This window comes from Terrapene carolina, unplaced genomic scaffold (assembly GCF_002925995.2).
Source record: "Terrapene carolina triunguis isolate 2854851 unplaced genomic scaffold, T_m_triunguis-2.0 Scaffold130, whole genome shotgun sequence".
Taxonomy (NCBI): Eukaryota; Metazoa; Chordata; order Testudines; family Emydidae; genus Terrapene; species Terrapene triunguis.
This window is the reverse complement of record NW_020664481.1, coordinates 1587032-1600410: the sequence shown is the minus strand read 5'-3', so window position 1 is coordinate 1600410 and position 13379 is coordinate 1587032. Positions and strand designations below refer to the sequence as shown.

Below are 13379 nucleotides of genomic sequence, written 5' to 3'. Positions count from 1 at the left end.
GGGAAAGCAGAATGCTGTGCTGCTGGCCTCACTGTACCAGTGACTTTCTCTTCTGCCACGTTGCAGGGCACACGCGAGGAAAAGTCTGCAGCAGGGAACAGAAGGGAAGGTGCTGAGAAATTCCCAATTCTCAGGGCAGCCCGTCCCCCCCCTTTTTCACTGAGGAAATGATGCAAATAACATTTTTGGGTTCGTTGCCAGAGGGGGGGTGTTCGTTTAGAAACAACATGCTGCCCATCGCGGATGCAGTGAGCAGAGAACCCTGAAAACCCCAGAAGAAAACTGCTGCTCCCCCTGAGTTTGGAAACTGTGGCACGGCCTTTCTGCAGAGAGTCCGGGGGCAGGAGCCAGGGACGGACTCTGGGACATTCCCCTCCGTGACTTGCTTCTCAGTGATTTGGAGGGAGAAGGAAGATTGTTCCCCCATCCTCCAGCTGGCAGCATCTGTGGGTCAGGCCCTGGACTCCCCCCCAGACCTAGCCCCATGCCCAGTACAGCGCTGGAGGCTCTGCCCCTCGCTCACCCTGTCACCGTGATTCCAACACTCCTGCACAGCGCAGGCTCCAGCTGGCCATAACCCCGGCTCCCTGGGGGACGCAGGGCTCTGAACTCACTGTAGCCCAGCTGGGGGCGCTCGGGCGGGCCCAGTTAAGGGTCGATTCCTTCCTACTTTACAGGGAGATGAGCTGTTGAATTTTCCATACAAAGTTCGCTAGAGTGTTTAGCTTGCAGCAGTGTGAAAAAACACAACACATTTCATGAGGTGTGACTCGTTTATCGATGTCCTCCCATTGCTGGACGTCACGTCCTGTGACCCGCTGCAGGAATCAGCGCAGCGCCACCTGACAGGTACAGGGATCAATTCGATTTCAAAACCCTGCTCTGTCCCACAAACCAGCGAGGAATTCCCAAGTCAGTCTGGGATTCCGCTGGACATTAACAGATCGCCGGGAACAATCTCCCAGTTCAACGGCTCCGGCTGCCTCCCCACTCCCGAGAAATTGCCCGGGCGGATGACAGTGGAATCCACAGCACAGAAACGAAAGGGGACGCTGCATCGCGACTCCCAGGGCAGTGCTCAGCCTTAAAAGCCACTTTCCCAGCTACCCCAGGACTCCTCTGCTCAAAGGGATTGTCCAGGTGGCAGAGAGGCGCCCTTTAGCTCCCGTCTCCTCCTGCTCTAGGGGGCCCGGAGAGGAAGTGACCAGGGCAGGGCCTCCAGGAGGGTTCCCACACCCAGCAGGGTGCAGCTCTGCAATCTCCCACCCCACAGCTCACACCTCAGCTGGGCATTTAAAAGCAATACTTCCTCTGCTCTGCTCCCGTCCGTCCAGCACGTTACAAACGGCGCATTGACTAACTCGCCCCGCTCCCCTTTCACGCAGGGCTGTCACTTCCCCGCTGGCAAAACAGAGGTGTTACTGGTCAGTTGTAGGAGTAGCGACTCCCAGCCCCGTGCTTTAACCATCAGGGCATGCCCCATCTTCTGCACACGTCTGCTGCTGCCCTCGCTCGGGCTCTGAGCAACCACTGGAGTTTTTGCGGCTCCTAATGTCAGCGTCTCCCTGCAGGGTTTACGGAGGTGACCTGGGAGAAGGCTGCAAGTCGCTGGGTGGGGAGACCTCCAGCCCTTGGTGCTGAACTCTGGCAGGTGCACAGCTCGGGGGGCACAGGGGGGCAGAGCGTTAACTGCCTCCGAGCCCAGGGAGGTACAGCCAAGACAGCAAATGAAAAAGCAGAAACAAAGCACTTCCTGGCGGTAGTGATTTTCGAATAACTCCAAGCAGCTTTGCCCAGGGCAGGCGTGTGTGTACGTGTCCGTTGCCTTTTGCTCAGGAGTTTGCATGGCTCCAGCTGAGAGGGCATCTCTGGGAGTAAACACCACGTCCGTCTCCACCTCCATCCGGCCAGCGCTCCCCGTTTCTCCCCGGGGAAAAGTCGCTTGCCCCTTGTTCGCCGGCAGCCGGGAGGCGTCAGCGGTGCGCTGCCGATTCTCTGAGGGTGGTGCGGCGAAGCAAAACTCCCTTCAGCGTCTGGGAGCTGGCGGAGGTAACCTGAAAGGCAGCGGCATAGAACGGTCATGAGACACGCCGGGAGTGGGGCAGTGACAGCCCCGCCTTGCAGCAGGGAACAGTTCAGGAGAGCTGGCTGTGTGGGGCAGGGCAATGACCCAGCTCTGCTGGTCTGAGACGGATTCCCGACAGGGAATGCTGAAGGAGGACGTCTGCTGGAGTCCCAGCCCCGCCCAGCAGCAGGTGCTGGCAGGAATGGGCAGCGCACTGCTGGTGTTTGAACTCCCAGCCTCACCCCAGAAGGCACCGCAGGGAGCAAGGCAGCAGCGCTGGCAGTGGTGGGAGCTCCAGGCCATGCCAGAATCCCTGGGAGAGGAACTCGCAGCTCCCCCCAGCAGGGGATGGTGCTGGAGCACCAGGCAGGCAGCAGCGCCGCTCGTCTATTCAGATTTGTGCTCACTATTCGTTTGCTAGCACAAAAAAGCACACGCAAAAAAGGGAGAGCTGGCCCCAGCCCTCTGAAAACCGCCCCCTGAACGCACGGCTCCCTCCTGGAAACGAGAGCCACACGAGCCTCACCTTCACCAGCACATAGTCCCCTGGCTGGGCTCTGACCACAGCCCCGGAGCCACTGCCGTCCTCCATCTCCGTGTCGGGGAAGACCACTCGGATGTTTCCATCGTTTCTACCGCACAGCTCGGCGGCAGAGCGCTTGCTGGGCTGGGAGGGGGACAGGGGGCGTTATCTGCACAGCATCAACCCCGACTCACGGCTGGACGCTACGGCCCGGGGGTTGAGCGCTGCGGCCGATATTACAAGCCACCTTCCGTGTCGTTAAGCAAAGAGCTCTTGCTGCAGCGGCCGTGCTGGGAGAGAGGCAGCCAAAACGCCTCCACTAATTTTGGGTGCCCAACTGGAGACGTGTCTAAACCCCACCCCCATCAGGACTGTCGACTCTTCAGGGCAGGGACCCTGTCTTCACATCTGTCTGCAACGCATCCAACGGACAGACATATTTCACCAACTCCTCCTGTCTGGGCTCGTCACCTGACAAGCATCCCCTGCAGCCCCACCCTGAAATAATTCTTCTGCAGCCTCCCAAAAGTCCTATTTCAGGACCTCCCCAAAGCCAAGATTTTCCAAACCAGGTGCCTGGAGTTATGTCCCTACAGAAAAGTGACCTGATTTTTAATGGGTGCGTCTAAGTACTTTGCTCTGCACTTCTGAAGAGCAGGGCACTTATTTAGGTACGTATCGCTGGCCTGACTAGAGGGCGTATGTGCCGGGGAGGTGGAACGGTCGAATGGCCTCAGAGCCTCTTGGGCCAGGGGTGGGAAGCAGACCCAGCCTGGTGTTAAAGTTCCACTCACCCCCTCCACCAGCACGAGCTGCGAGCGGCCCACCATAGCCCCGTTTGCCCTGGTGGCCTCCTCCCGGAAGACGGAGATGAGTTCCTCCAGCCGCCTACGCTTCACCTCCGCTGGCACGTCATCCTGCAGCCGGTGATAGGCCCGGGTTTTCTGAAACAACAAAGAGATTAAAAGCCCTTTCTCGGCCAGGCCACCAGGGGTATGAGCCCTGTCCTGTCTGAGCCAGCGGGGCTTGGATGCCACTCAAACAAGGACAAACTTTGCACAGGTGGCCAGTTAACTCCCACCCCGAGGAGGAGATTTATCTTCCTTTGTCTCCTTCAGCCACTGCCGACCTCCCGCCTTCTTTCCCACCACCTGGCACTCCTGGGACGGCCGCCAAGAGACCTCCTGCCTCTTCTGCCAAAAGCTTCTGAAAGCCGACCGGTTCCACTGGCAGCGGGGCGGATACCTGGCTATGCACTGCATCTGCAGAATTCCCCTCCAGCAAAGCCAAACGTGCTGTGGTCAGCCCCCGAGTGCTCAGCTCAGGGACCATAACTCATGCTGGGTGCAAACCGTGCTGTGAACCCAGCTCACCCCGCTGGCAGCCTGGACGCTCACACCACGTTTCGCACGTGGAAAGCGCTGAGCAAGGCAAGCATTGCGGCTGGGAAAGGCTGCCCCGTGGGCTGCTCTGCTGAGCTGGACTGTATCAGCTCATGCTCCATCACCATAGGCCCCGTGGGCTGGGAACGTCCTCACTTGGGCAGCCCAGCCCCACGGATGCTGACAGTGCGAGTGCACACAAGCCATTCACACGCACTGTGTGTGCAAGAGACTGGGGCTCGGTAACACAGTCACTGCCATTCGCTTGGGGGGGAACAGGTGAGAACAAACTGACCCGGACCGGGGTGACCACGCTAGAGACAACGGAGGCTTCTCCCCCGGGCCCCGCACTCACCTGCCTCATGCTGTAGGCAAAGAGGAAACCCACATTGTAGCGGACTTGCCTGAGCAAGGACATCGTCTGCTGGTGATCGTCCTCGGTCTCGCCGCAGAAGCCAGCGATGAAATCACTGCTGAGACTCACTCCTGGCACCGAGAGGCACAGGGTTACACAGCCGGGGAGCGGACCCTTCGCCCCACAAAGCACAGACAAGAGGGGAATACCCAGGGCAGCTGTGAGCAGCTTTATTCCCCATCAGCCCTCCCGGCCAGGGCTCTTTCCCAGCATGCACTAGGGCAGAGCGAGGCCAGAGGCTGGCTTTGGGTGCACAATCACTTCTCTGAGGAGAGGGCGAGGGCCGGGCAGGCCACCCCGCTGACCTCGTTTCATTTGGAGGAACATCCTGGTTCTTCCCATGGGCCCCTTCAAATGCAAAGCACAAACCCTGATCTAGCCGATCCCAGCACCGCTGCCCGTGTGTGTGAGCAGGCGTGAGGAGGAGCGAGGGATTCAGGCAGGGGAAGTGAGACAGCCGTGCCTGGGTCAGAGCCAGGCGAACGGAAACCCTTACCTGGTATGGAATCCCGCACGTGCTGTATGAGCTCTAAATACGCTTCTCTCGTGTAGCTGTCAGGAAGAGCACACGGACGGGTTGGTCATCGGGGAGACAGGAAACAAAAGCAGCATCCGCGGGGCGCCCCCAAACTCAGGGACTCCTCTGGCTGGACCCGAAGCTCAAGAGCAGTGGAGTGGGTAAGTGCGTCTCCTCCATCTCCCTCCCTGCCAGGTGCGCGACACGCCCCTGACAAAGCTCCAGGCGACAATAGACAGCACTGCGATCGCCTGGGGGCCACGCAGAGGGGGGCACCTGCCCCCCACAAACACCAACCGCGAGGGGAGGTGCTGAGGCAGAACCAAAAACGCATGGAATGAAACCTGGCCGACAGAAGTGAACACTGCTCGGAGAGGCGTGCTGAGCGTCCCTGCAACGCGTTTGCCACGTCGAGACTGAGACGCAGACAGGCCTGGAGAGGCACTGCCCGAATCCCCCCCCTTCGCCCCCAAAATGTTTGGGGGGGGGTGTTAAACTGACAGGCAAAATGTTCACCTGGGCCTTGGAACTAGCCTTTGCTGCCATCCCGTGCCTGCCCTGGCCAATGCACAGTCATTACAGGCTTCCTGAAGCTCCCTGTCTGGCAGAGACGGCGGCCCCCGGAAGGCTCCCGCTCCCCCATCGCCGAGCCGAGGGGCAGGCTGCAGCGCAGCGAGGGGGGAACACGTCCTCTCAGTCAGACTCACCCTCGCCTCATGGCCTCCAGGATTCGCGAGCTCCCGCTCTGGGCTGGGAGGTGGAGCTGTTTGCAGATGTTGTGCCTCTCCTGGATGAGCTGCAGGACCTGCCGAGAGGAGAGCGGACGGGTGGTCACAGAGCCGCCCAGCTGCACACAGCTCTGGCCCAACCTCCCTAAGCGAAGGGGAGCAAACAGCGATGGCAAAGACACAGCTGCCGCTCGGCCTCAGCCGCTGGGGATGATCTCAGCCTGGTTCCCTCTGAGGGGAGCTGCAGCTCGTGAAATCCCGCAGCTGTGGGATCCGGGCCGTCCCTTCACACGCACCTCGTCAGGAAAGTCCTTGGGGTGCGGGGAGGTGAAGCGGATCCGCATTTCCGGGTCGACTCTGGAGGCCTGATCCAGCAGATGTGCGAAGCGCAAGCCCCCCTCTTTAGCCTTGTAGATGGTGCTAAAGCCGCGGCTCAGGCCAGGCGCGGCTGCCGAGCGGAACTGGACCTCGGAGGTGTCTCGGAAGCTATTGACGTTTTGACCCAGGAGGGTCACTTCTTTCACCCCCTGTGGAGACGGACAAGGGGGCACGAGTCACAAAGGGAAATACCAGCCTAGCAGCAAACCAAGAAAGCCTCCGGACCAACCTCAGCTTTGCAAAGCCATGGCCAAGGGGCCAGGTCCGGTGCGCCAGCGGGAAGGGGTGGGGGCCGACGCCTGACCCGCCAGAGCCCTGGGAGCAGCAGGACGAGCTCACCGCCCTGCCGGCGTGAGGCCCTCGAGGGCCAAGGGGCAGCTCCGTCTCCACGGCCTTGTCAAGCCTTGGCCTCTCGGCTGAGACTGTCCGGCCTACAGCAGCACAGACCGGACGGGAGGTTTTGTGACGTGGACGCCTCTGCATCGGAACAAGCCTGGGACCATCAAACCTGTTCCCATGGGCCATCGAACAGATGGGAAGGATTCGGGGGTGCCACCAGCCTGGGCTGGATTTGAAGAGGTGACTGACTCCGTACCCCATCACAGCACAACTAAATAAGCCAGCCAGCCCCCCCCCCTCACTGCCCGGGCCCAAAGGCCCCTCCCTGTAGGGGGAAATGGGGGTGGACAGGGAACAGCCTTTGGTCACTCCCTTCTGGGCTTTACACTTATCTAAAGAACCAGCCCCAGCGAGCATTCCCCACTGATCCCCAGGAGGGGCTGATCACCACACGCCTTGGCTCAGTGCGGCACTTGGGGCTGCTGGCGCAAAGATGGCAGCATGGCCAAGCAGCCTGACCCAAGAGCTCCCACTGCCTCGGGGCTGGGCCGGGCGGGGTGCAAAGGACAGCGCACCTGATCAGACAGCACCTTCACTTCCCGCAGGATGGAGGCCATGGGCCGGCTCCTCTCGCGGCCACGGGTGAAGGGGACGATGCAGTAACTGCACATGTTGTCACAGCCGCGCATGATAGATCTGCAGAGGGGACACGCCGAAGAATGTGTGCCAGTCACACTAGGAGAGCCACTGGCTGAGCGTGCTCCCCACCCGGACCCAGTGCCTCTGCGTGAGCCTGCCCCATGTGGGAGGTGCCCATGTCTTCCTCCCTCCCAGGGCAGGGTGGTAACCGCCTGTCTGTATCCCTACGGCGCGTCCACACCTAGAACGTGGCTTCACAGCTGGGCGGCTCCGTATCAGAAAGGAACGCGCCAACGGGAAGAAACAAGGACGGGGCGGGGGAGGAGGGTGTGCCCTGGAAGGGGCGATGTACAAGGCAGGATAAAATACGCACAACTTGGGTGCCCAGCTACGGGCAGGGAGGGTGAGACAGCCGCCCACCCGGGAGAGGTGCCAATATCAGAGTCTGGAGTGGTGCTGGGGAAGTGGAACCAAGCATTGGAAGGGAAACCAAAGCCGGCTATTAGGAAAAGCTCCCTGACAGTCAGATCTGTCGGGCAGCCTCGCCAGGGCGGGTGGGAGTCCGATCACCGGGGATAAAGCAGGAGCGAATGTACAACAGGCGACAGGCTTGCATCAGCGGGGTGATGACCTGGGTCCGCGTCGCCGGGGACGAGCACGGTACAGACACTAGCTCGCAGGTCCCTGCCATCTCTAAGGTCTGGTTCCCCACGATCCTCCGAAATCAGAGCCCTGCAGAGCAGGGCAGGTGGGAGAGAGACTCCTCAGCTCTTACACAAATGCAGAGGTGGCGTCTGGGCTGGTCTGGACAGGCAGGACATCGGCATACGTCTCGTCTAAGGAGAGCAGGACGTTGGCAGCCTGCTGGCCCGTTTCGGCCACGGCCAGCAGCCGGGGCAGGTCACGGTAAGCATCGGGGCCAGCCACGATATCCACCAGCTTCTCCTTGTGCAGGATCTCTTCCCTCAGCCTCTTGGCCATGCAGCCTGTGGCCAGAGGAGAACGGTCAGTGTTGAGAGGCCCCTGACCCCACCCAACAGCCCGCACTTCCCCATCAGAGGAGGCTCAGTGCCCCCGATGAAGCTAGTGTTCTGGGATGCAGCTTTTCATCCCCTCGACAGGGGATGTAACACCCCCTGGCCCCTTGCCATGGCCACACGGTAACGCTGTACAGACTGCCAGGTACCTAGAATCCCGATGCGGAGAGGTGCCTGGGACCGCAGCCGCTTGGATTTCAGAGCCGTGAGGTGCCGCAGGCGGTTCCAGATCGCCTGCTCAGCCTTCTCCCTGGGGAGCCATGAGAAACAACAGTCAGTGATGCTGACGGCTCTTCCTCTGCCCCGGCCAGCCCAGGGCCCCAGGCACTTGTTGAACACCCGGAACGAGAGGCAGGGAAGGTTATCAGCCTCCTTTCACAGCCAAGGCACACGGCTGCCGAGTGACACCCCCAAGGCCAGGGAAACAGCTCAGCCCCCATCTCCGCAGCCTGGGCCCTGAACCTCGGCCACTGTAATCAACCCCCTGCTGGCCTAGATTAGGCCAGGAGGGACCCTTGATTAGCTGGCCTGTCACATGGGCCAGAGAACCTCACCCGTGCCCTTGGCATCCAGCCTGCAGCGTACGCTGAGCTAGAACAGACCTACTGGGCAAATAGCCAGTCCTGACTTAGGGCATGCAAGAGACCGAGAGCCCAGCACACGCCCAGGTATGTTGTTCTGATGGCTAATCCCCCACCCCCAGAAAAAACCTGCACCATATCTCTAGGCTGAATGTGTCTAGCTTCATCTTCCAACCATTGAAACTCATGAGGTTTTGCTCTGCTAGATTAGAGAGCCATCTGCTCTCAGAAACCTCTTCACCATGCGGGTTACGTGGGATACACCATGATGAAACCACCCCGTACCCTCTCTTGGGTACAATAAATAGATTGAGCTTCTTAAATCACTCACTAGAAGGCCTGTTTTCCAAACCTCAGACTGTTCTTGTCGTTCTTTCCAGAGCCCTTTCCAATTTTTCCCCATCCTGACCCCACGAGAGCGAGGGAGGATATTTGTCGTTATAGTGTACCATAGCCTGGGCCCATTGCCGAAGGGTGCGCACTGTTTACAGCACACAGATCGCATTATTTCAGCACCGCGTCACCAAGGGCTGTTTTGTTTGCTTGCACAGGTATTGCCTGTAGGCCGCAGCTACACTGCAGAAATGATTCTTAATCAGCGAGACTGAGGTCTTTCAGAGAAAGAATCGGACTTTACTGGTGACACACACTGCATCACAGCTGACAATGAGCATTCTGCAATGCATTCAGAAACCGCAGGCAATTTTACCACAAGCACGGAACTACGTCCCACATTCTGTTATTACGAGAGAAGGCGATGGAGAAAAGAGGCAGGATGCAGAGAAGCAAAAACAGATGCAGAATAAGTAGTAAAAAAAAAAACAAGTGGCATCATTCTGTATAATGCTGCTGTAAGCGTATCCCACTGATGCGTGTGTGTTATAGGCCCTCCTCTTTGTCACAGGTTCCGGCTGCAGAACCGTCTCTCTTTAGCTCAGGCTGCAGCAACTCGGCTTTCAGCTCGGGAGGTCCTTGGTTCAGTCCCCAGCGTGTCAGCCAGGATGGCAGTCGTCACGTGAACACACGTTGTGTTCACTTCGGGCTGCGCTACAGCAGAGACCAGGGAGACCGTGACGTGCCGCAAGGCTAGCACTGTAATAAGGTCGGACCAGCTCTTTAGAGATCTACTGGGCAGTTCTCGGTCTCAAGCTCCCGGCTCTGATCTCCGACACTCGGGGACATTCACTCTCCACGGTTTCCAAATAACCCTTTCTAAGAAAGCCAAGTTCCTTACCTGACAGAGCAGGTGACCAGGAGAATCACGTCCGCCTACAGTGGGGAAGAAATACAGAAGAAATGAGAGGAGGAGGATCCGTTCTCCACACAAGCTGGGACCCAGGCACTGCCAGCATCACGGCCATCAGCTAGTTCGGCAAACCAAGGGAATCGCTACGACTCCACTCTGGGGTCCAGGAAACAGAGCGGAGAAAAAGCAGAACGGAAAACAGGCAGCGAGCTCCACAGAATGGCTGAAAGTTACAGCCCGGCCACCTGCTTCACGCGGGACCCAATCCCCTTCGCAGCCAAGTCAGATGCAACCGTTAAAAAATAGAAATCAAGTTTTATTATTGTGCCCAGCCCATCGTTCCAGTCCAGCTGCCGAGCAGGGCTTCCCCAGAGTTAGCACCTGAACCGGCAGGGGGCTCTGCAGAGGAGACCACTAAGGGTATCTCAGCAACTCGTGGGATCAGACCCTTAATGTAAAGCTGCTTCTTGACCCAGGCTGGGAGACATGGGCCCAAGGGTTCCCGGTGCGGCACCCTGTATGTCAGGATAGCTAACACGGCGCTGTACCTCCTCCAGCTGCTGTGTCCGCAGGTACCCACTCTTCTGTAGGATGGCCCAGGCAATCTCGGTGTCATTCACGTTCATTTGGCAGCCGTAGGTCTCCAGATACACTGCAATTAAACAGAAGGCAGCTCCTGGGCATGACCAGGACAGAGAGGGGAGGGTTCAGCTCCGGTTTCCTTTTCCAAAGTTCGGCGCCCTGGATAAACTCTCCAAATCCTGACCATGCAGAGCAGGCAAAGCCAGGCTGCACCCGTCACTGCCGATTGCAGGGGGCGTTCGGAGATTTGCTCACTGTGCAAACCTGCTCAGCGGTCTGCCGAAAGATTCAGACAAGTTGTACCCCTAACGCCAACGTCAACCTGCAGCAGTGTCAGCGGCTTAGTGAGGATGGGAATCCTGCCGGAATGGGGAGGAGGCCAAGGATGTAACAAAGTGGCCACGCGTGCACAGGCCCCAGCTGGGCCTGGACCTGCAGCCCTGAACGCACAAGCCCCTTCCACCTGCCCTACAGGAGTAAAGCGGCTGGCTTCACAGAGGCAGCAGTTTCTGGGGCCAGATGCTCGAAGGAGACGGGATCACATCATTCATCCCTTGGCTCTGTCTTGTGCCTCTCCCGGCCAACCTGCTGCTCTCCCACCTGGGCTCAGGCAGCACATGAATTGCCGCCACCTCCTAGCTCGCTTCTTCCACACCAGTGACACGCCAGGGCTGCCAGCGATCCCCCGCCCCACTGGCACTGGGCAGCCTCAGGCCCTACAGCGTTTCACCCCCATGCCGTGGGCCCAGACTCTGCAGCGCCCTAATGACACGGTGCTGTTGGGATGCTGATAGCAACACTCTTCGGCTGGTGTCTCCTGGTACCCAGCGATTCCCCTCTGTAGAAACAGAGGCACAGTACGCACGTGCTATGAAACGTGCACAAACACTCCTACTTTCCTAGCAGCGGCTGTGCCAGATGCCTGGTCACCACTGTAATGACCAGCCAACGGGAAGAGACGGGCACTGTGAACAGTCCCCCGCTCCTCAGCCCCCCTTCCGCGCACAGGGGAAAGGGCAGTTACATTTTCCTAATTTCAGAAAAATAAGAGAGCATGAACAGCCCCCGCGGGGCTGGGCCCTTCCCAGCGAGTCTGAGTGCTGGCTAGCCCGGGACTGGTTCCACTGGCCCATGGGTCCCTAGTGCGCTGGGCGAGACTCACTAGTCCCCGCTGACAGCCTCGTTCTAGGTCACTGACGGCCGGGCCCTGTCATGACCGCGGCCTGTCACAACGCCCAGGAGGTGGGGACAGGCGCACGGGAGGACCAGAAAGCTGGTGCAAAGAACAGGTGTGAGCCAGTCCTGAGGAAAGGGGTGAGTGGGGCCGAGAAGTAACACTGACCTTTCCGCCTGGCTTCCTCCAGGATGCTGGAGGTGAGATAGGGCTCTGGCTCCTCCGGCTCCTCCGCCAGCTGAGGGTGAGTTTCCTGAGGTGGGGACGTGTTTCTTAAGAAGTGCTGCAGCGTCGGCCCTGCTGCCAGCCGGGCGCTAAAGTCCTCCAGGCCCCTGTTCTGCTCGCCCCGGCCCCGGGTGGGCACGCGAGCTCTGAGCTCGGAACGCGCCGCCCAGGACAACCGCCTCCAGAGGAACATCCCAGCAGCTCCCAAGACGTATTTGAAGGGCAGGAGCATTGCGGCAGATGGGCGAGAGACCAGACACCCTGCAAAACCCCAGAGAGCAGGGCGTTCACTAGCCAGCCCTGCTTCACCCCCTTTCTTGGGAAACCGACGAGACGCAAAACGCCCGGGAACCCCCGTTTCCACCCGCCAGAATCAGGAAACTATTAAATGAGCGACATCCCCAGCGTGCGGGTTTCAGAACATGGGGGACGCTCCTGTCCCAGCATCGGGGGGGCTGGTGACCCCAGGGGGCTGCAGGCCAGCGCTAGCACCTGCCCGGGTGGAGCAAGCTGCAGAATCGGGGCCATACGTCATTTTCAGTGATTCAGAGACACGGTTGTCCGGGGCTGTGCACCCCTGGGGTGCAAACAGAGGGGGATACAAAGGGGGGTGGTGGGAGTGCTGGGGAGGCCTCACTGTAAGTCAGGTCCAGTCTGGCAGCTGGCCCGTCCCCCCGTGCAGGGCAGGAGCCCGTTCTAGGGATGAATTGGGGGAGGGGGCCCCGTGGGTCAGCGAAAGGAACGAGGTGCAGGGCGAGCTGCTGGGCCCCAGCAAAGCCAGGCAGAGACACAGCAGATGCGCCCTGTGTCCGGGCTGCCGGGGGCAATCCCCAAATCAGCCCCGTCCCCTGGGCCCTGCACCGGGGTCAGAGGGGCTGCGGGGCGGGCCGGACCCGCTGCATCGCCCCGGGGCACTGGGGCTGGCCCCAGGCAGGGCTCGGCCAGGCCCCCGGAGCTAACCACCCCTGCAGCTAAGGCAGCGGCTCTCAAACTCCGTACTGTGACCCCTTTCACACAGCGAGCCCCTGAGTGCGACCCCCCCTACATTAACTACACCCTGTATCTATTGCACCCGTTATACATGCTGGAGGCAACGCGGGGGGGGGGGGCTGAGGGGTCCCGCCCCCCCGGCTGAGAGCCCCTGAGTGCCCCCCCACACACATTAACTACACCCTGTATCTATTGCACCCGTTCTACATGCTGGAGGCAACGCGGGGGGGGGGCTGAGGGGTCCCGCCCCCCCGGCTGAGAGCCCCTGAGTGCCCCCCCACACACATTAACTACACCCTGTATCTATTGCACCCGTTCTACATGCTGGAGGCAAAGCGGGGCTGGGGGGGGGGGGCTGAGGGGTGACCCCCCCCCGGCTGGGAGCCCCCTGGAGGCTGTACCTGGGAGAGGCGCTGCACGCCCGGCCCGGCCCGGCCCCGGCTGCTCCCCGCCCCCGGGCTCAGGCTGTACCTGGGAGAGGCGCTGCACGCCCGGCCCGGCCCCGGCTGCTCCCCGCCCCCGGGAGCGTCTCCAGCCCCAGCCGGTGCCGGCAGAAGG

The 13379-nt window shown here is 60.3% G+C and overlaps 1 protein-coding gene across 2 annotated transcripts; it reads right to left on the bottom strand.

Moving 5' to 3' along the window:
• Window positions 1–774: 774 nt before the first annotated feature.
• On the bottom strand, window positions 775–13253 carry CDK5RAP1 (CDK5 regulatory subunit associated protein 1). Of its 2 annotated transcripts, none has more exons than XM_029911806.1 (14): window positions 13223–13253; window positions 11775–12092; window positions 10399–10526; window positions 9839–9873; window positions 8173–8273; window positions 7762–7972; window positions 6923–7043; window positions 5927–6157; window positions 5610–5707; window positions 4882–4937; window positions 4326–4456; window positions 3383–3532; window positions 2592–2732; window positions 775–2054 (listed from the first exon to the last, which is right to left on the bottom strand). In XM_029911806.1, the coding sequence occupies exons 2-14, from the start codon at window positions 12061–12063 to the stop codon at window positions 1974–1976; spliced, it is 1773 nt and encodes a 590-aa protein (XP_029767666.1). In that variant the 5' UTR covers window positions 12064–12092; window positions 13223–13253; the 3' UTR covers window positions 775–1973. The 2 variants fall into 2 exon arrangements, with proteins under 2 accessions (XP_029767666.1, XP_024071209.2); XM_024215441.3 differs by having other exon boundaries at window positions 10399–10502.
• Between the last annotated feature and the right edge of the window lie 126 nt (window positions 13254–13379).

Coding starts and splice junctions, on each gene's coding strand:
- CDK5RAP1 (XM_029911806.1), bottom strand. CDS start 12,063: ATGCTCCTGCCCTTCAAATACGTCTTGGGAGCTGCTGGGATGTTCCTC. Junction 7,973..8,172: donor TCTCCGCATCGGGATTCTAG/GTACCTGGCAGT, acceptor CTCTGGCCACAG/GCTGCATGGCCAAGAGGCTG. Junction 3,533..4,325: donor TTGCCTACAGCATGAGGCAG/GTGAGTGCGGGG, acceptor TTGTTGTTTCAG/AAAACCCGGGCCTATCACCG.